This window comes from Pleurodeles waltl, chromosome 2_2 (assembly GCF_031143425.1).
Source record: "Pleurodeles waltl isolate 20211129_DDA chromosome 2_2, aPleWal1.hap1.20221129, whole genome shotgun sequence".
Lineage (NCBI taxonomy): Eukaryota > Metazoa > Chordata > Amphibia > Caudata > Salamandridae > Pleurodeles > Pleurodeles waltl.
The window spans coordinates 847,622,064-847,643,018 of record NC_090439.1 but is presented as its reverse complement, the minus strand read 5'-3'; the positions used below and the strand labels follow the sequence as shown (position 1 = coordinate 847,643,018).

The window sequence follows — 20,955 nt, the reverse complement described above, 5'->3', positions numbered from 1 at the left end:
ACTGCTAACCAGTGCTAAAGTGCAAGTGCTCCTGTTTAAAATGTGTACGTAATTGGTTCTCCATGATTGGCATATTTGTTTTACTGTTAAGTCCCTAGTAAAGTGCACTAGAGGTGCCCAGGGCCTGTAAATCAAATGTTACTAGTGGGCCTGCAGCACTGGTTGTGCCACCCACATAAGTAACCCTGTAATCATATCTCACACCTGCCACTGCAGTGTCTGTGTGTGTATTTTTACTCTGTAAATTCGACTTGGCAAGTACCCACTTGCCAGGCCTAAACCTTCCCTTTTCTTACATGTAAGGCACCCCTAAGGTAGGCCCTAGGTAGCCCCAAGGGCAGGGTGCAGTGTATGGTTAAGGTAGGACATATAGTAATGTGGTCTATATGTCCTGACAGTGAAATATTGTTAAATTCGTTTTTCACTGTTGCAAGGACTGTCTCTCTCATAGGATAATATGGGGGGCTACCTTTAAATATGATTAAAGCGTAGATTCCCTTAGAGAGTAGATGGACAAGTGGCGTTTGGGGTCCCTGAACTCACAATTTAAAAATACATCTTTTAGTAAAGTTGATTTTGAGATTGTGCGTTTGAAAATGCTACTTTTAGAAAGTGAGCATTTTCTTGCTTAAACCATTTTGTGACTCTGCCTTGTTTGTGGATTCCCTGTCTGGGTCAGTTTGACAGTTGGGTTGTTTTTCACCTCGCACTAGACAGTGACACAAAGGGGGCTGGGGTGTAACCTGCATTTCCTGATTAGCCATCTCTGCTAGGAGGGAGGGGTGGAGTGGTCACTCTCATCTGAAAGGACTGTGCCTGCCTCTGACAATGCCGGCTCCAACCCCCTGCTGTGTGTCTGATGCCTTGCCTGGGCAAGGCAGGATTTCACAAGTAGGTGTGAGTCCCCTTTGAAGAAAGGTGACTTCAAAGACTAAAATGGGTATAAGAAGGGCACCCAAATCTACAGACTTTAGAAACACTTCTGGAACCAAGAGGAACCTCTGCCTGGAGAAGAGCTGATAGCTGAGGAAGAAGTGCTGCCCTGCCTGTGACTGTGCTTTGTGGAGCTTTCCTGCAGTGCTACTTCTGCCAGAGTAAGAGGGCAAAGACTGGACTTTGTGTGCCTTCCATCTTGTGAAGAAATCTCCAAGGGCTTGATTTAGAGCTTGCCTCTTGTTGTTTGAAGTCTCAGGGACAGCAAAGACTTCTCTCTGCCAGCACCTGGAGTCTCTGGAGAGACTCCTGCTCTGACAAGTGGTGCCCGATCCAGTCCCTGGGCCCTTGAAAGGAAAGCTGGTGGAAATCCAAAGAAATCGACTTCGGACGACTTCAGACCGACGCCGCTGCTGAATCCGGTAACGCCGCCTGCACCTGACGCCGTGACCTTCGCTGGAACGCGACGCTCTTCGCAGGCCCGACGCCGCAGCAGCCCCGCTGAAGTCCGCGACTCCGTGGAAGTCGCCGCACCACGTCGTGACCGACGCAGCTTGAAGTGCACGGATTCAACGTTTCGCACAGACGCCGCGATTCCCGACTTCGCGCATCGGCTTGTTTTCACTCTTCACCAAAGGTACTGTACTTGGGGGTCTACACGACTCCGTGTCCGGCGCCGCTGGTGTCGGCTTGTTGGGAACGACTCCGTCACGATGCCGTGTTAACATCTCATTGAAGCATTTTTGTTTCTAAGCGCTATTTTTGAGTTTAATCTTTAAAAATTCATAACTTGACTTGTGTATGTCGGATTTTTGTCGTTTTGGTCTTGTTTTGTTTAGATAAATATTTCCTATTTTTCTAAACTGGTGTTGGGTCATTTTGTAGTGTTTTCATTGAGTTACTGTGTGTGTTGGTACAAATACTTTACACCTAGCGCTCTGAAGTTAAGCCTACTGCTCTGCCAAGCTACCAAGGGGGTAAGCAGGGGTTAGCTGAGGGTGATTCTCTTTTACCCTGACTAGAGTGAGGGTCCTTGCTTGAACACGGGGGTAACCTGACTGTCAACCAAAGACCCCATTTCTAACAAGGAGGGACTCCCATTATTTCATCAACTGAGATATAATCACGAAAGATCCTTTGGTCATGCAGCCAATCTGCAGTCATCAAGCCTTACCCTTCCATTCCCTCAATTCCTTTACCTTTCGTCCTCAATGAAGAGAAACCCTGGATATCTGCCACTTCTCCCTCGGCACAGGATTCACTTGAGATTCATGATGGCATCTCAACACAATCAAAAAATGCCCTACCGTTCATACTGATGACTGCAGCACACATCTTTACAAAATTAATGGCAGCTGTGTTGGTTTCAATGTCATGACCAGAAGGTCACGTATTTCCATCCCTGGTGAAGGTAGAGTCCCTGCTGCTGGTTAGAGAACCCCTCAAGGGATGGGGGTCCACAAGCTGTATTTTAGTATCAACTGCATGAAATCGAGCCTTATTGCAATCCAAATCGAGCCTTATTCCAATGCAAAGGTTAATCATAGGGGCGGTGCTGAACACGACCCACTAGAAAGCTTTTCCTTCTCCTCCTCAGACAAATACTGATAATAGGAACATAATTCAGTGATTTCTGACTGAGACACAGCTACACGTTCTGACCGTCTTGTATTTGCATCCTGCTGATGCCTAATACCAGGTAGTGGATTAAACCTCTCCAATGGTGCCCATGACAGCAGTGGTTCCATCAAGGGAGCCTCTCATCTGAAGTGCAGATCTTCCAATCAGTCATCCACACCTGCACTTTTGGGAAGACCCCCTCCAACCTTGTGGTGGATCGCCAAAATGGCCCTCTTCAGTGTCAAGCTACTGTGGTCACGGACGCCTCATTACTGGGCTGCCCATCTGGACGACATGACAGCCTGTGGCCTTTGTTTTATGTCGGAGCAGCAACTACACATAAATGTGTTAGAGCTACAGGCAGTCTGCCTTACTGTGAAAACATTGCTTTCCTTCTATAACAAGGAGCACTATTTCGATTCTGCCGGGCAACACCATTATTTTCCATTATATCATCAGACAGGGAGGTGTAGGGTTGTGAAACTCTTTGAGGGAAGCGATTCACCTGCAGGAGTAGGAACAGGTACAGTTAATTTTCCAGGTAGCATCTCATCTTGAAGCTTCCATCAGTGTAACAGCCAACATGGTCAGTCACCTCACGCTGGTGTATCAGAAGTGGGGAACTAAACGAGGAAGGTACAGATGAAATATGTTAGGTGCTGTGGTTGTTACTGTTCATAGTCTCTCAGTTCCTCTCTGGAGAGATCAATGGAGCATGAAAAAGGTATCAGAACTGATAACATACACCATTGTCTTCATATTAGGCGGGCGGAGTTGTGGCTCAAAACCACCTGACGGTATTTGGCAGCGCTATTGCTGGGGAAACGTTTTATGGACCAGTCTGATGCCAAGAGGTATATTTAAACATTAATGAATCTCTATTAAGATTGTATATCCACCAGAAATATTACTAAAGGCAGGTGCCTATTTCCTGCTTTTAATCAAATTCTGACACAATAGGCCTGTGCAACTGTGCCCAGGAGAGACACTTGCTTGTCTACGTGGTGCTGATTAGGACGCAGTGGCAGATGAATAGTTGCTAAACACTTAGTGATGCAACAGTCACATCAGTGACAGAAGATTCAACATTCAAATGGACGATGATGTTCAGACAAGAAAGTATTATGTTACTTCCGTATAGGCATCTGTTTGTAGCATGCAGTGCTATAGATTCACATACTCTGCATACTCCTGCCATCTAGTGTTGGGTCCAGAGTGGTGCAAGTTCTTTTTCTTCAAAGAAGTGTTTTGAGCTACAAGATCGAGTGACACCTGCTCTTAGTGATATTGCACATGGGCATCAACTCTTTTTTAGATTGCTTTCCCGCAGGTGAGTGAGAAAAGGAATGCGTAGTAAACGATTTTTAGACCATGCAACGTATAGCTACATATGTACAATTATATACAAGTATAATGTAACTGCAACGGCCATGGGCATCTGGGAAGGAGGATGGGTGTGAATCTAAAGTACTTTATGCCATGAACTGAAGCTTACAGGGTAAGTAACATAATCCGTTTGATAGTAATGTGTGGCTGTAGATACACATGCCCTGCACAGACTGTACAGCAGTCTCTGTATTTAAGCGGTGGCTAGCACGTGGGAGTTGCAGTTCACTGGAAAAGTGTGTGTAGAACTGCCTGATCTAAACTAGGTTATTGGCATGCTAAAACATCTACACAGTAGAATTTTGTGAAGGTATGTGATGTAGACCATGTAGCTGGCTTTCAAATGTCAGCTAAGTGAATATTCCCAAGGAAGGCCATAGTAGCTCCTTTTTTTCAAGTAGAGTGTGCTTTGGGAGAGACGGATAAAGGTCTTTTGGCCTAATATAGCAAGTTTGCATGCATTTGGCTATCCATCTGGCTATGCCTGATTTGGATATTGGGTTGCTTTTGTGAGACAGGGAAAAGGCTACAAAGAGTTGTTTGGGCTTCCTAAACTCTTTAGTTCTGTCTATATAGAACATAAGTGTACGTTTGACATCTAGTGTGTGAAAGGTCTTTCAGCACCAGAGTCCGGTTGTGGAAAGAAAACTAGTAGCTCAATAGACTGATTAAGGTGAAATTGAGAAAACACCTTAGGAAGAAATGTAGGATTAGTCTGAAGAACTACTTTGTCCCTATAAATTTGGAAGAAAGGTTCTTCTAAATTTAGTGCCTGGAACTCACTAACATGTCTGAGTGATGTGATGGAGACTAGTTAAGCCATCTTCCATGAAAGAAATTGAAGTGGATGTGAGTGAAGTGGCTCAAACGGGGGACCCCTGAATCTTGTGAGTACAATTTTAAGGTTCCACAAAATGGCTGGGGGTACCCTAGGTGGAATGACGCATTTGAGTCCTTCCATGAAAACCTTTATGACTGGAATCCTGAATAAACAAATATGTGCAGCTATAGCTTCAAGGTGTAGTTGAATGGAAGTATAGGCGAGATTTGCTTTCTATAAGTGGAGCAGGAAGCAGACAATTGCTTGTACTGTAGCTTTCAGAGGATCAATCTGTTTAGGTTGGCAGTAGCAAACAAAACAAACAAGGTACTTACCTTTGGAAATGAATTATCTGGTAGAGACATATTCAAATAGCAGATTACTTACCTTAGAATTTCTCCCAGGTGTCAGACTGGATCCAGAGGTTTTTCTTTGAGCAGTACCCTTGCGCACTGTCAGGTGGCATCGGTCGACTCCGCATCAGGTGTCGTGGTCACCGTGATGACAACAGGGTTGTATATAGGCACCACCCCGGCATGTTGACGTCAGTTTCTTTTCACGACTTTCCACACCAGAAGCGTGGTGCCATGAAGACCATTGAGACTGGTGCACCAGAACTAGGGCCCTGAAAGGGAGTCCCTGTCCCTAGAAATCAGTTTGCCGAACAGGAAGGATGGGTGGGTTCATAAGGAATCTGCAACTTGAATATGTCTTTACCAGATAATTCATTACAGAAGGTAAGCAACTTATTCACTTAATAAAGACTTCTAGATGAAGATTCCTTAATTTAGAATAGAAACCCAAGCAATACCATCCCCGGAGGTGTGTCTCCAAACCAAGATTATAATAGGAAGTCCTTTAGGACCGAACGGCCAAAGTAGCCGTCCCTGCAAGCCTGACTGCCCAGGCAGTAGTGTTTTGTGAACATGTGCAGGGACACTCACGTTGCTGCCTGCCAGATGTCCAGGACTAACTCTGCGTGCTAACGCAGTGGTTGCAGTAGTTGCACTGGTGGAATGAGCAGGTAAACTCTCATGGAATTGCTTCTTAGCCAAAGCGTAGCACATTCTAATGCAGAGAACAAACCATCGAGAGATGGTCCTTTTCTGCCACCCATCCCTTCTTCACATCCAAATAACCAACAAAGAGTTGATCGTCCACCCGGACATCTTTGGAACAATTGAGGTAGAACACCAATGTTCTTTTTGGATCCAGAGGGTTGAGTCTCTCCTCTTCATGAGAAGGATGTGGTGGTGCGTAAAATGTAGGCAAGGTGATAGATTGGCCTACATGAAAGGCTATGACCACCTTAGGGAGGAAAGAGGCCCTAGTATGAAGCACCACTTTGTCTGGATGGACAGAGAGAAAGGGTGCCTTCAAAGAAAGAGCTTGCATTTCACTCACTACGCACAGAGGTCATGGCAATAAGAAAGGCTGTCTTTAAAGTGAGAAGCCGCAGAGGACAATTATGAAGGGGCTCAAAGGGAGCACACATAAGGTACGTCTGGAGCCACAAGGATTATTTGGGCCGGGTCGTTCTTGATGTTCCACTCAAGACGAAAAGGGTCTCAGAGCGATTGCTTCCTTGGAAACTCCAACGCACAAAACTGCTGACATTGTCCGTTCTCTGTGGTGGGAAACAGATCTAACTAAGGCTCTTCCCACTGCTGAAAGAGACCTTGAACCACCTCCAGATGGAGATGCCATTTGTGATCCAGTAGGCATTTTGGTTGAGTTCAGATGCTCTGGCACTCAGAGAGCCCACTAGATGATGAAACACTAGGGGTATGCCCGGTTGTTCCAGCCACGTCCAGAGACGCAGAGCCTCTTGACAAGGCGTCCACGACCCCACCCTGCCCTGTTTGTTGCAGCACCACATGGCAGTGGTGTTATCTGTGAACACTTGCACCAATTTCACCTTGACAGAAGGAAGAAATGCCTTCAATGCTACCCGGATCGAATAGAGCGCCAACAGGTTGACGTGGAGCAGAAAGGGCCGCCCCATCCCAGAAATGACACATTTATCACTACTGTCCGATCAGGTTGGGGAAAGGAGAGGGATCTGCCTCTGACCCAATCGCAGATCGTTAACCACCATTGCAGATCTTGCGCTGTTCCCTCTGAGATCTGGACCTTGTTGAAGAGATTCCCCTGATGCAGCGCCCACTGGAACTTGAGGTCCCACTGCAGAGCCCGCATATGCCATCTGGTGTATGTAACTAGCAGAACCCAGGAGGAAACAAAGCCCAGCAGCATCAGAGTCAATCTCACTGAACTCCAGGATAAAGGCTGAAGCATCAGTATCCTAGCCTGAATATCTTGGCCTCGCCACTCTGGAGGTTCAGCCCGAAACTGCACTGTGTCCAGAACAGCTCCAATGAAAGGGAGCATCTGAGAGGGTGTCAGGAGGTCAGCTGTAGTTTGGAGTTGGGAGATGACACCACGGGGCGAGACCGCCTTCAACAGCCAGTTGTCAAGATAGAGGTAGACTGGAAACCCTGACCTGCACAGATAACCTGCAAAAACCGCCATCATCTTGGTGAATACCCATTAGGGGGGCTGGTAAGACCAAAGGGGAGTACGGTGAACTGAAAGTGCTCGTGGCCCACCATGAACCGCAAGTAATGATTGTGGGCAGGCAGGACGGGAATATGAAAATATACATCCTGCAAGTCCAATGCTAACATCCAGGCTCCTGGGTCTAGGATAGATAGAACCTGAGCCAAAGTGAGCATTCTGAACTTCTCTTTTTTGAGGAAGAGATTAAGGGAGCAAAGGTCTAGGATCGGGTGGTGGCCCTTGTCCTTTGAGTACTAGAAAGTAGTGGGAGTCACAACCACAACCTACTTCTGGCACTGGAACCCTCTCAATGGCTCCCTTGGCCAAGAGAGACGTAACCTCCTAGCGGAGAAGGGTCCGGTGATCCTTTGTCAACCAATTGTATGATGGTGGCATGAATGGAGGGGTAGTCTCAAAGGGGAGGGAGTAGCCCCTTCAGACTATCTGCAAAACCCACCTGTCTGATGTGATGGATTGCCAGCTTAGGAGGTGATGGCAAATCCTGCCTCCAACTGACCCCTGGTGGGGAGTCAGTCTAGAATGGCCTAAAGGCTGGAGAGGGGGGAGGGTGGTGGTGGACTGGCCAGATTGCTGACTCCCTGACCCACCTGATTAGTGGATCTCACACCCTCAGCCACGCACAGGTTGTGCAGGATGCACGTCACTGTAGCTGGCCGGGAAGTGGATGTGGTGGGAGGCCCCTTCTGTAGTCATGAAAGGGGTGAAAGGCAGACTGGGGAGGACAAGGGGCCCAAGTACCTGGCCGCAGCATAAGAACCCTTGAAGCGCTCGAGCACCAAGTCTGCCTTGTCTCCGAAGAGACGGGTGCCATCAAAGGGCATGTCCATCAGATTAGCCCTACACATCCCCCGAAAAGCCAGACGTACTCAACCAGGCATGGTGCCTCAGGGCCACTGTCGATGAAAACCACTCTGCCCAGTGAGACGGTCTTGTTAAGTCCATAACGAATAATGAACTTAGCTGCATCTCTCTCATTGGCACCTGCCTAAAAGAGTACAGCCCGGACCTCCTCCGGGACTTGTGGCAGCACTTGCACAACCATATCCCAAAGCGTGTGGGAATCACAGCCCAAAAGGCATGCAGTGTTCACAGACCACAATGCAAGACCGGTGAAAGAAAAAAAATCTTCTTTCCAAGAGTATCCAACCTTTTAGATTCCCTATCCAGCAGTGTGGAAGGGAATGCACCCTGGGTGGTGGAGGCTTGGGTGCCAAGTTCTCCGGACTGGGGTGTTGCATCAGAAAGCTTGGGTCCTCCAGAACACAGCAATGGCAGAAGGCAATTGTCCTGTTCACAGGAGCCCCTGTTCTGCATTTGGACCAAGTACCCAGTGGACATTCGTGAGGGCTTCATAAAAGGGAGGTATGGGTTCTGAATTGTAAGGTCCAGGTTGATGCACTTCTATCAGGTTAGTCTTGACTGCCACCGAAGGCAATTCGAGGTCCAAGACCTCAGCCACCCTTCTCACCACCATGGAATAGGAAGCTCCTTCCTCCGTAGCCATGGTAGGGATAGAAAGCATGGCATTATCTGGAAACGTATCCAGTCTGCTGGCCTCATCGAAGTTTGCACACCAGTCCATAGGGTCTTGAAGCTAGTATACTAGATGGTCCAGCAACCCCTCCCATTCCTCACCGTAACCTAGCCCATAGGAAAGGGGTTCACAATCCGACATAGGAGGCAAGGTCCTGCCGGGGTCAGAATCTGCGTGGAGAAAGAGAATGGCGCCACCCGTGGGTGCGGTTGATGACGGAAGCATTGGGACCGACATCGGGGAAGGTGAGGGTGTGGTACGACTGATGCCAGTCTGGATCCATGGGTGTCCCTTGCCACTGAGGCCAAAGTCCCCGTTGTCCCGGGGCCCGAAGGCACTCTAGCAGAGTCGGGCTGCTGAAAAATGAGACACATGGCCTCACAGAACTCATGAAGTTTGGCAGGGGTCGCTCCTGCTCCCAGACACTTGGGGAGGCACGGAGTCAGCACAGTTGCAGGTTCCGCAGAATGAGGCCTAGCACGTCCATGCTCCCTCTTCTCGTCGGCCGACGGACAGGGAGAAGTTGAAGAACTCTTAGACTTCTTGCTCTTCTTCTTGTACCTCAAGTTACCCAATTGTCCCAAGGACATGGCGAAGGGAAGATGAAGGACTCCGTGACTGCTCCCAGGACATTCCTCTGGACCAGGACCTTGGCTTGCATGGAGTTGAGTGTCGGGGCGACATCAGCTTCAGAGACTGCTACCTCAAAGACTCTGGATAGATGTGCTGATAATCGGACCACAACTTCGGGTTGTGGTTGCGCTCCAGACACCAAAGACACACGAAGTGCGGATCCGTCACCGACATCACCCAATGCCACTACTTGCAGGGCTTAAACTCGACCTTCCTCGATGACATCCTTGACACACCAGGACTAGAAAACTCGAGAAAGTCTTAGTCAAAAGTGAAAAAATAGCCCAGTCAAAAAGTGACTGAATGGTAGCTCTCTTCGGATCGGCATAGCTGGAGCAGAAAGAAAAGAACTGATGTCAGCGCACCGGGGTGGCGGCTCTATAGAATCCGCAACATCATATCCAGTGGGGACGATGCCGACGATGGGCTTGGAGCCTACTGACACCACCTAATGGAGCGCAGGGGTACTGCTCAGAAAATCCTCTGGATCAAGCTGATGCCTGGGGGAAATTCAAAAGGTAAGGAATCAGCAACTAGAAGTCTCTATCAGATGGGTCTTTTTCGAACGTAGAGACTTGCAGGCACTGCAGTTGGCACGGTCGTCTGGAGAGAGACAAAGGTTGCACATGAGGTGTTGATCGGTGTACGAGAACTTAGCGTGGCACCAAGGACTGAAGTAGAATGGAGTTCGTTCCATCAGGGAACCATTCCTGTCAATGCCAGAGCCACATGGAAGGTAGGCTCGAGATGGGTGCTGGCATCCCCAAAGGCGGTCAGTCGAAGCCAGAACAGACAAAAGCAGAGAGAGCGCTGAGATAGGAGAAGCGTGATTTAATACAATACCGTTGGAACAGAAAAGAGAGACTGAAAACTGAACAGAGTAGAAAGACAAATGCACACACGTCCGAACCAGAATGTGGAAAGAAGGCAATCTTACAAAGGAGTTGATGCCCATGCGCTATGTTACAGAGAAGAGGAGTCACTCAATCTCACGATTCAAAACATTTCTCGTGACACGAAGAAAAACAACTTGCACCACTCTGGACCCAACACTAGATGGCAAGAGTATGCAGAACATGTGTATCTACAGCCACACATGCCATCGTACAGCCACTTCCCAGCACCACAAAGATGAGACCCACCCACAAGTCAATATGCACAAGGAGAAAGATTGCCATGTGCTTCTGTACCTTCACCATTTAAGGGGTTACTCGCAACCACTTGTGTTTGGTCGAAGTAAGTAACACCTAGGTCTGAGGAGGGTCCTGGAAGGGATGCCTTGTTAACTCACTGTGTGATTAAGAGTTTTATCAACCTCCTGCATGCATCAACCCATGTAAAGCTAAGCTATTTTTATTTAATTCAACTCAATTCATGGGAAATTTTGAACCCAGAACAGCCTTTCAGAGCTAACACTAGTTCAACGCCTGCTCCTCCAGAATAAACAAACAGCCAGGTTTTCAGCTGCGTCATGAAACACCCTTCATCTTCCACCTTCCTTAACCTGGAGGGCAGGTCATTGCATAATTTCGCTAAAAGCTAGGAAAAAGCCTGGCTGCTACTTCTCGCTTTCCAAACCCTCTGAATTGGGGCCTTTTTGTAATGAGCTCGATGAGAAGTACAAAGACTAAGCTGAAACACTTTGCCTGGAACTAGAATTAAAATAGAGCCACTTTTATAAGACTAGTAGTGGTGGTTCAACCTCATCAACAGAAAGTGTATTCAGGATTGTGAGCTGTGGCCACCTCTTTAGTCCTCTTTATATTGATAACTTCCTATCTTCCATAGTTGACATGATTGCCTAATGGTCCTGAGGATATTTTGTGCCTGTTACACCTCAGAGAAAGGTTTGGTCAATACCTATTCCCGCCATATCAGGCCCATGTGCAGAAAGCATCATCATCATCAGGAGAAATGGTGGAGGAGATGACCAATGTAATTGTCGTCCTGTAGGCAGCAGGTGGGAAAAATGGTTGTGGGATTGGATATCAAAAAGTCCCACAAAAGGACAACCTGACTTGTCAACTTGCATGATTCAACAGGAACAGTAATACAGCTGTTATTTGCTCTGAAGTTCCCTCTCAGAGCACGGGCACATGGTTATAATGGTGCTATGTTGGTTTCTAGTACCCTTTCTAGCAATCCTTGGGGGCCATTGCTACCACTCAGAGTCTTTAATGATTGTTTGGAATTTCTGCTGTGGAGATACCACAATACCAATTACATAGTGTTTTGCCTGAAGGTGGAGGAACTGCTAGCACAAAAATGCCTGGAGGAAGCATTGCCTCTCATCACATCCAAAGAGTCTTCTGCAGGGTTGGACTATTGTCTGCCTTCTATTTCACTGCTACCTCAGATGGCAAAGATCAGAGATCTTGGGGTGGTGCTATGCCAGTGAGGAGCTGCTAGAAACACAGTATAATGCACTCTTACCCAAAAAACAAACGCACAAGGAACATGCACTCTTTCTAAAATAGTAGTCAGAGATTGAATTTACTCTTTGGCTGAAGGAAGCATTGAGAGCTAAGAGTAATTGAGTTTTGGGGTGAACGTAGTTGTTTAGGGAACGTGGACTAAAGACTGCCAGGACACAGACTGTTCGTCCAAAAGGATTTTCGTAGCGTTATAGTAGCACTTGCAAATTATATTACATTTATTATTAGGCGGGGAACGATCATGTGTGTTTGCATATTTATCTAGTCAAATCTTTGGGAGGTATAGACACCTGCACTCACTGTAATAATCTATTAATTGTTTGCTCTTTTCTTTATTCAATGTGCACAGAAACTGTCACATAAATTGTCGATATTGATTTGAGGGCAAGGGCGGTAGTATGTCTATGCTACTGTTCAGAAAACCATTTTAGTAATCCTTACATTAAGAAGAGGGGCATTATATTTCAGATTCGAATTATTATGCAATGTTAAAGAGTTTTCATCAGTTGTTGATAGCAATGCATGGAGTTCTGAACATTCTATAAAGGTCTGCCAGGATCTAATTACTGTAGGCAGTCCCTAGTTATTTCTACCAACTGAGTGGCTGCAACTTCCAAACTGACTGCATTGGTTCTACACAGAGGTGGGATTGAATTACGTGCAGCTTCTGTGTGCTTTTATGCTTGTTTTGAATCAATAGTGATCTGGCAGAACCTGTGGTAATGCACAGAGCACATGCATTCACCAGATGATGCGGGTAGGAGACCGAGGTTATGGGGGCTACATACTGCGATTCGTTGATGGCACAATAAACATTTCTTAAAAACAGAAACACTGTGGCTTAAGATACCTGATCTGAATGAGGAAGATCAGAGTTATAAAAACTAGAAAAAGAGTATATTTGCAACCAACATTTTACAACACTATAAACTTACTTTCAAAGCATGAATGCCATACACTGCAGTGATCTACAACATCAAATATAACAGCACAAATATAAAAGAAGGTGAAATAAAATATGATAAAAGTATACCTCTAAAAAGAAGAGAACAGCAAGCACTTGAAATAGAGGATTTATTTTCCTCACAGTTTGAATTTCATTCCATTCGTTCGCTATGAAGTATGTCCTCCATATGCTGACAGGCGCCACAGAACTTTTTATTCCACTTTCCCCTAAATGGAATCATAAAATTAATCCAAAGAAATATTTTATACCTTAAAGATAATTGTGCAGCAGAGGCTGGCAGATTGGTTTGTCCTTAAATCAAAATGGGAGTCAGTTGACGGGGGTAGGGCTCACTAGACCGAAATGATAAGATACTGGGCAGGGTCAAGTAGCTAAATGGGGCAGGTTGCTAGTCAGTGAATTGGTAGGTGGCTTAATGGACCAATTTGAATATCACTGGGCCGGGCTAGAGGTCACTAGGTGAAGGTCAGCTAACCTAATTCTCCTTGGCCTGCATCATTTTTCAACTAGGGCAGATGGCCCAAATAAATGTTTGCAGTTCCAAATATGGTGTCAAAGCAGCTGTAACTTCTCTCAGACACCCTTTCGCCCTTACAAAAGGACAAAGGATGGCTGAGATAGCTGATAGCTGCCTTGTCACCCTATACAGAACAATGAAACTGGTAGGAAATAAAGTAGTTTTCCTTGGTCCTCTTTGGTCTGCACCACTTTGATGACATGGAAGCCCCGTCATAGCTGAATTTACTTCCCTCTTCTAAGCTGCTAAATGAAAAAAATAGGAGAGAAGGAGGCCCAGGGTAGCTGACATCTGCACCAACATACTGCAACAGTGAACAGGACACACACACAAATGCCCCCGCACTCAAATCATAAAATATCAACACAAACATCTCCAGACAGCTGTGCACATGCAATGATGTAATTCCTGTAAAAACTGATATTGAAGGCAAGTTAAGACTGATAGAGCACAATTGTGGCTATAGCACAACAACATATAAAGATCAGAAATTCCCAAGTTTAGGCGCTACCTTCACTGACATTTCTACTACTGGAAAGAAACGGGTGGGGAGTTACTTACCAAGGGAGGCTACTCAAACTGGCAGTCACCAAGACATATATAGAAAGTTACTTGTTATTAGTAACAATATTTCTGGTAAAAAAGTAATATTTCAGCAGATTCCTCACTTCAGGAATTATTCTTCCAGGCTTCAGACTGGTCCTGGAATTTGTTTTCACAGTAACACCTCTCCAGTGCTGCCAGGTGGTACCATAAGACTTCATGCTCTAATTTGCCGCTGACCTTGATGACACCAAGGCGCACTGGATTCAGTTCTTGGAAGGTTTTGAGCACTCTATTGTGGATTGCTGAGAGGAACTGAGAGTATCAAGGACAGAGGCAAATAGTGGACATAATATGTTTGCATACCATGGGACATTACTAATCACAGCACCAACTGACAGGTGAGGAGTGAGGACAGTGACAAAAGTATGGGGAAATTATGTATCTACCAGAAATACAGTTGCATAAGATAAGTAACTTTTTTTATGGATAGTACCTCACACATATCCCTCATCTTATAAATGAGATCCAAAGGAATACCTCCCTGGGAGGTAGGCCCAAGTACAGGCTCATATGAAGTACCAGTCACAGTATGCTTGAGACGTAAGGTAGTTGTAAGTGGCAAAAATTTGTAAGAATGACCATCTGGCTGCCAAGCAGATGAAAGCAACCAGAATGCTTCTGAAGCCAGCCACGGAGGTAGCCATGACCCTGGTTCAATTGTTGTAAATGCCCTCAGAATCGTTCTTAGCCAAGGCATAGCGGTTCTTGAGAGGATCATCCAATGTAAAATGGTGCTTTTGGTCATTGCCTTGCCATTTTTAATTATGGAGAAGCCTACAAAGATCTGACCTGTTAAGTCACATACAGTCAACACCACACATCTGGGTCCGGTCTATGCAACCGTTTCTCCTCCTTGGTAGGATGGGGCGGAAGGAAGAAACACAGAAGGGTAACAGGCAAGCCGATTTGAAAGGCACACTCTATCTTGGGTAAGAAGGATGGGCAGGTGCAAAGGATCACATTATCAGGGTAGAATTCTGTGACGGGATTTAGAAGGCCTAAGTTGTACCACTTGAAGTAAATGCCACCTCTAATACTGTCTTGAAGGTGAAAAGTCAAAAGAAGCAACAATTAATCAGCTCGAATGAGGTTGCCATCAATAAAGTTATTGGAAGATTCAGATTCCACAGAGGAACAATATACAGAGTGGGAGGAAACAGATAAAGCAACCCTTTTGGAAACAATGTCACAAATGGCAATCTAAACAGGGGTGGATTGTCAGGAAGATATGGAAGCCAAGTAAACTTTAAATGTAGCCCCTGAGAGACCCTGCTGTGAAAGTGAGAATGGGAATCACATGACATTGGAAAGGTGAGATTCACAAGGATCTAGGACTCTCAACTTAATTGAACAAATGTATTGCAACGACCAGGATAGGTGGATTTCACAGCAGGTTTCCTGGCCCCTAAGATGACATCAGCAACCTCATCTCTATGTGTGAACAAGCAGCGTTTTGAGAGTGCGGTGGTGGACCTGACCATACTGCTGCAAGAGCAAGTCTACTCTGTATGGCAGAGGAAGAGGTGGCCTAATGCTAACTGCCCACAAGTCTGTGCAACAAGTCCTCTGTGCCAAATGTGGGGCAATCAGATTCAAGTGTGCTCGATCCTCATACACCTTCCATAGTACATTTGAAAGATGCAAAGTGGACAGAAACACACACAGCAGGTTCTGAGACCAACTGACCCTGAAGGCAATGCCCAGGGTATTTTCAGAGGCAAGTGTTTGTGTAAACCTAAGGCCATTTCCTGTTATGGGCCACAAGAGAAAAGCTCAATATGGAGATATGTTCTAGGCACTTACAAATGTATCTCACATTCATGGTTCTCTACTAGTGAGAGGCAATGAAGAGCATCCACTCTCAGACAGGAAAAGAGCATCTTAGGAGAGCTTCCATAGGAATGATTACACATTGTTGATCACACTTCCACATGGGAACTGCCTGCTAAAAGTCTACAACCTCACACCAGCCTGTTGTTGAAATAATGGACAGTGGCAATGGTGTTTCTCACTTTATAAATTAAATGCATTTAGCTGAAAAGTGTAAAATTCTATGCTGAAAAGGACACACATAATAAAATGAAAATTTGTAGACGGCAGTCATATTTAGGAACTGTAAGCAGACAATTTAAATAGCATAATGTACTGGTTTAAGTTAGCTTCTGATGCCATATTAGATGTTGGTATTAAACGCTAGGGATAAGAGGCCTGTTTTCACATTAAACTGTTGTCTTAAACAAGATGTTTTTCTCTACTACTGCAGATGATGCGACTTTACAGAACCCTTCTGTTAGCTAGTGAATAGTCATTTGTTATGTATTCGACAAGTCATAATAGGAGAGGAGGTAGCAGGAAAGCTGACCCACTGGAAGAATTGTCTGATCCGCAGGATGTGCCTAGTTTATCATTTCAAGGAGTCAACTTCTGTGCTTCACTGTGAAGACGTGAGAAACTAGGGAGTTTACCAGCTCTCATAGTTTGCTGAAAATTCATTGGTTGCAGGGTACAGGAAATTAATTATTTGTTTGATAGATTTGAATTAGTGTGCAATCCTTAGCAGTGCACATTAGAACAGAGCAGATCTTTTAGGGGAGACCCCATTTGAGCCTTTCACGTCTCTCCCTTAAGAGGATAGGTATGCCTGCTGATTTACAGCTGAGAATACTTTCCAGCTTTTGCCAATTTTCATTGCTTAAGTGCCAAGGCTTCATGCCCATGCTTTCCTATTTCTCTCATCAGAACCCTTCAGCTGGGTTTCGGAAACTGACACCTTACCTTGCTCATTGAAGGCATAAATGCATAAACCTCTATTAATTTATTTTATGGAACACACTTGCTGTTTTTTCACCATGTTATTTGTTATCTTTACTAATGTGGAATTTTATCTTGTTTTGAAATTTCGACTAATGCATTACTTGAATTTATAATGACGATGACTGAATACTAATACTTAAATCATTCTGAATTAATTGTTAATAAAATCCTTTAGCACACACCAAATCTCTTTCTTGATCCATGTGAAGCCCCAACAGGACGTTACCATCCATGGTGTTTAATGTAAATGATTGTTTCTTCTCAATTCTCCTTGTTGATAGGTGGCAGGGGATAGTTAACGATTATACTCGAAGACTGAGACACAAGAATCCCAGCTCCTGCAGTGGTATGGTCTTATCCGACAAAATCTGGAAGTGCTCCCTGAGATGAAAGGACAAAACACATGCACAGGAAGATGGCTCACCAGCAGTGCAAGCACATTTATGTGGAGGTGCTGCATCAATGCTAACCAAAGGCCCCAGTGGTGTCACTGCACCCAAATGGGCAACTACAGCCCAGTGAGGAGGGATCTGTGATCAAGGTAGCCTGACCATGCATAAGGCTGAAAGGCCGACCTACCAAAGGCATGGAGGAGTCCATCCATCAGTGGAGATCCCGATAAATAGAGATGAACATTTCCACTAGAGCTGTGAGACTCTCCTGAAGCAAAAGCCACTGAGACCATGGACAGTAAAAAAGGGCCCACATCCACCATGTAGCTTGAAGTGACAACAGGATGCATAAGACCATGATGCCAAGCAAATGTGAGAATCTGAAATATTTGAACTGCCTCAAAAATAACTGGGAGCCTACAAGGAGGAAAAGCCTTCACACAGGTTATTGTATTGCACCAACCTAGCAAAGGTCATCTGAGAGAAATAGTGAATACCATGTCATGGAGGAGAGTTTCTCTCTACTCCAGGTGATTCCTGTGGTCCTCAGCGAAATCTGCCCTTAACATCAAAGCGTCCAAGTATGGAAATACCTTTGCAGTGAAACTGATACAACTGTCAGTACATTTGTAAAGACACGTGGGGTGGTCATCAGTCCAAATGGGAAACCCATGTACCGACAGTGCTGGGGCCCACTGTGAACCTCAGGTAATGTTTGTGGGTGCATGAATGGCAACCAGTTTCTTCAATTTGGGCCAGTAGTGGTTGGTTCAGGGACAGCCTCCTGAATGTGTCCTCTCGAAAAAAACAAGCTCAGAAAGTGAACATCCAGGATGCATCTCCTACCACCATCCTTCTATTGGACCAAGAAGTATATGGAACAAAGACCTGTAACTCTTTCTTCTAGAGGGACTCTATGTTCCCTTTAGTCAACAGGGGAAAGATGTCTGCATCCAAAATTGTGGTGTGTGACAGACAGCGTGCCCTAGAGGAAGGAGGATAATAAGCAGGAAGTGATAGGGTGTAGCCCTTATTGATTAGTAGTTTTTGATATATTAAGGTTTAGAAACATCTCCATATCTGGACGGTTGGGTCAGTGAGAGCCTTGAGAGACTTGCAGGAGCGCCAATTCGAAATAGAGCATTCTTATTGGCCCAGGTAGCTTTTTTCCCTTGAGTCAATTTGCTCCCATGGGAGTCAGACTCCCGCAGCAGCGAGCGCTCTGATTGGCTGCCAGCAATATGAGAAAAATGTTGCTGGCAGCCATTGCAGGGCTTAGGGATTTGGTCCCCTGTCTTGAACTTTAAAAACTGAAAAATATGATAAAAGGGGACAGGGTAGGGATTACCTGCTCCATAGACCCCATGGGAGGGACGCAGAGGGTTCCTCCAACCCCGAGGCCAGATAAAAAAAATATAAAAAAATCAACATTATTGATGTTTTTTTGCCACAATCCTGCGGGACCATCACATAATATATACAAATTCACTGAAAAAACTAAAGGTTACAGGGACGTTATAGTTAGGAAAAAGAATTAAAAAAATATAAAGAAATTCACTTCAAAAGTGCTCCCGCCATGCACAGTTTTTTCATTGAAAAGTTTACTCCGAATATTACATTGATATTATCAATGATGTTATAAAAGATGTCATGAGTGCCGTAATTTATGGGGTAATTAGAAGTGCATGGCGAGGGTGCGAGTTAAAGTTACTTAGGCACGAGTTACAGTTACTTGAGATAACCGTAACTATAACAGGTGAATTTCTATGGTCTTGTACATTTAAGATGTGAGCCTAACTATAACGTCCCTGTAACCTTTGTGTTTTTGAAGTGAATTTGTATGTTTATTTTATTCCATTTCCTAACTTTAACGTCCCGGTAACCATTGTTTTTTCAGTCAGTGAATTTCTATGTTTTTTTATGTAAAGTACTTTTTATTACTATACATTAATCCAACCACCTTCGTGCACGACCTATGGCTGTGTGTGGTAGGGGTTGGCCGCAAGGTCTGGCCTGTGGCCCACCCTCCTAATCTCGCAACCCCACGCTGCACACAGCCTTCGGCCATGCGTAGCAGGAGTTGGCCGTGGGCTGTCTCTCTGGGTGTGAGAATAGGTGTGAGAGGGTGTGTCTGGGTGTGAGGGTGGCTGTGAAAGAGTCTGTCTGGGTGTGAGAGTGGGTGCATCAGTGTCTGAGAGGGTCTGTGGGTGGGTGCCTGAGTGGGACTGTGAGTGGATGCATATGGGTTTGAGTGAGCGTGTGAGTGGAGAGGGACTGAAAAACAGAAATCGACAAAGAGAGAAAGAGGGGGATAAAGATAGGGAGTTTTTAGGTTTTGATGAATGATATACTTAGAATGAGATATTTCTGGACAAATTGAAAAGAAAAATGTATTTGTCAATTAAAAAAAGTGAGATCACCTTTCAGTATGAATCTTAAACTTTTGAAGTTTAAAAGAAATTAAAGAAGGAAAATTACCACGGACACACTTTCAGTGTGAGAGACTTAACCTTTAGACTATATGTGACTGCTTACTCTGATGCTTCCAGACATCCCGATGACAGTCCACCCATGCATGTTATTGAAAAGAAATGTGAATGTTCCATCACTAGGAAGGTTTAACAGTCAAAACACTAGTAAATAAACAAACACACTGCCAAGCGATACTAGGATTTGAACCTTCAGTCTACTGAGTGACAGCACAAGACCTTGACCATTAGCCCAGAAGTGACTCTGTTCTGCTCTGCATCCAAACATAACTATAACATGTGGATCAAACATTTTGCTACTTTTACTCTTTGAAGTCATTGCATAGAGAGACCATTGCAATGACGATCTCTCTTTCTCGTCCATCCCATTATGGGATGAAAGAGAGAGTAACAGGACTGCGGGGGAAGCCTCAAGACCCCCGTGGTCCTGGCTGGCTTCCAGTCTCCTGTATGACCCAGCATTGCTCCCACAAACAGGGAGTTGATTTAAATAGCAGCTCCCTGCTTGCAGGAGCAATGTTTTCATGTTTTCATCTTTTTCCCTGCATGCATATTTGCATGCAGGGAAACAGAAGAAACCTCAGCTTTCTGCCAGCGGGAGCTGCTTGACCGCTCTCACTGTCAGAAAGTGGACTTCGTTTGCTTTTGCTGGGTGGGAGCTGACAGCTATGTCCTAGGGGTGGGCACCCCGGGACATAGCAGGAGCCGTCCCTGAGGGGTGGCGGTCCCCAGGGCCATTATTGACTCCACAAGGGGGACCGCGCGCCCCCTCCTCAAACGTAATCTAGCCCTGGTGAGGTGGTGGTCGTGGGGCCTGGGGGGTCTGCAACTGACCCCTGTCATTCTTTTATTTAGCCTCTGGGAGGTGGCAGTCTCTAGGGCTGTGTGTAGCCCGCGTGGCCCTCCTCCAATGTGTATTGCCCCAGGAAGGTGGTGGTCCCCGGATTCTATTTTAGCCTTGGGGAGGTGGTGGTCCCTGGGGGGTTGGTGACCCCCCCCATTCAAAATTTCACTGTCCCCGGGACCTGGCCCACCCAGGGCCTATAGTAAAACAAGTGCGGTAGCCTGCTCTTGTTTTTGTTTTTTAGTTTTTTAGCCGGTGGCGGTGTTCTGGGTGTGCGGGGTGGTCTGTGTGTAATGTTCGTATGCGTGTGTGTGTGTGTAGGTGTGTGTCTTGGTATGGGTGTGTGGTTGCTTCTGTTTGTGGCTGTCCCTAGCCATCCATAATG

At 45.6% G+C, this 20,955-nt stretch overlaps 1 protein-coding gene across 2 annotated transcripts in view; it reads right to left on the bottom strand.

Moving 5' to 3' along the window:
- Positions 1-20,955, bottom strand: part of TMEM67 (transmembrane protein 67) — a 663,651-nt gene that overhangs the window by 230,659 nt on the left and 412,037 nt on the right. For both annotated transcript variants that reach the window (XM_069220469.1, XM_069220470.1), the window contains exon 20: positions 12,975-13,114. In XM_069220469.1, the coding sequence (XP_069076570.1) occupies positions 12,975-13,114 (140 nt within the window). The remainder of the gene's footprint in view (positions 1-12,974; positions 13,115-20,955) is intronic.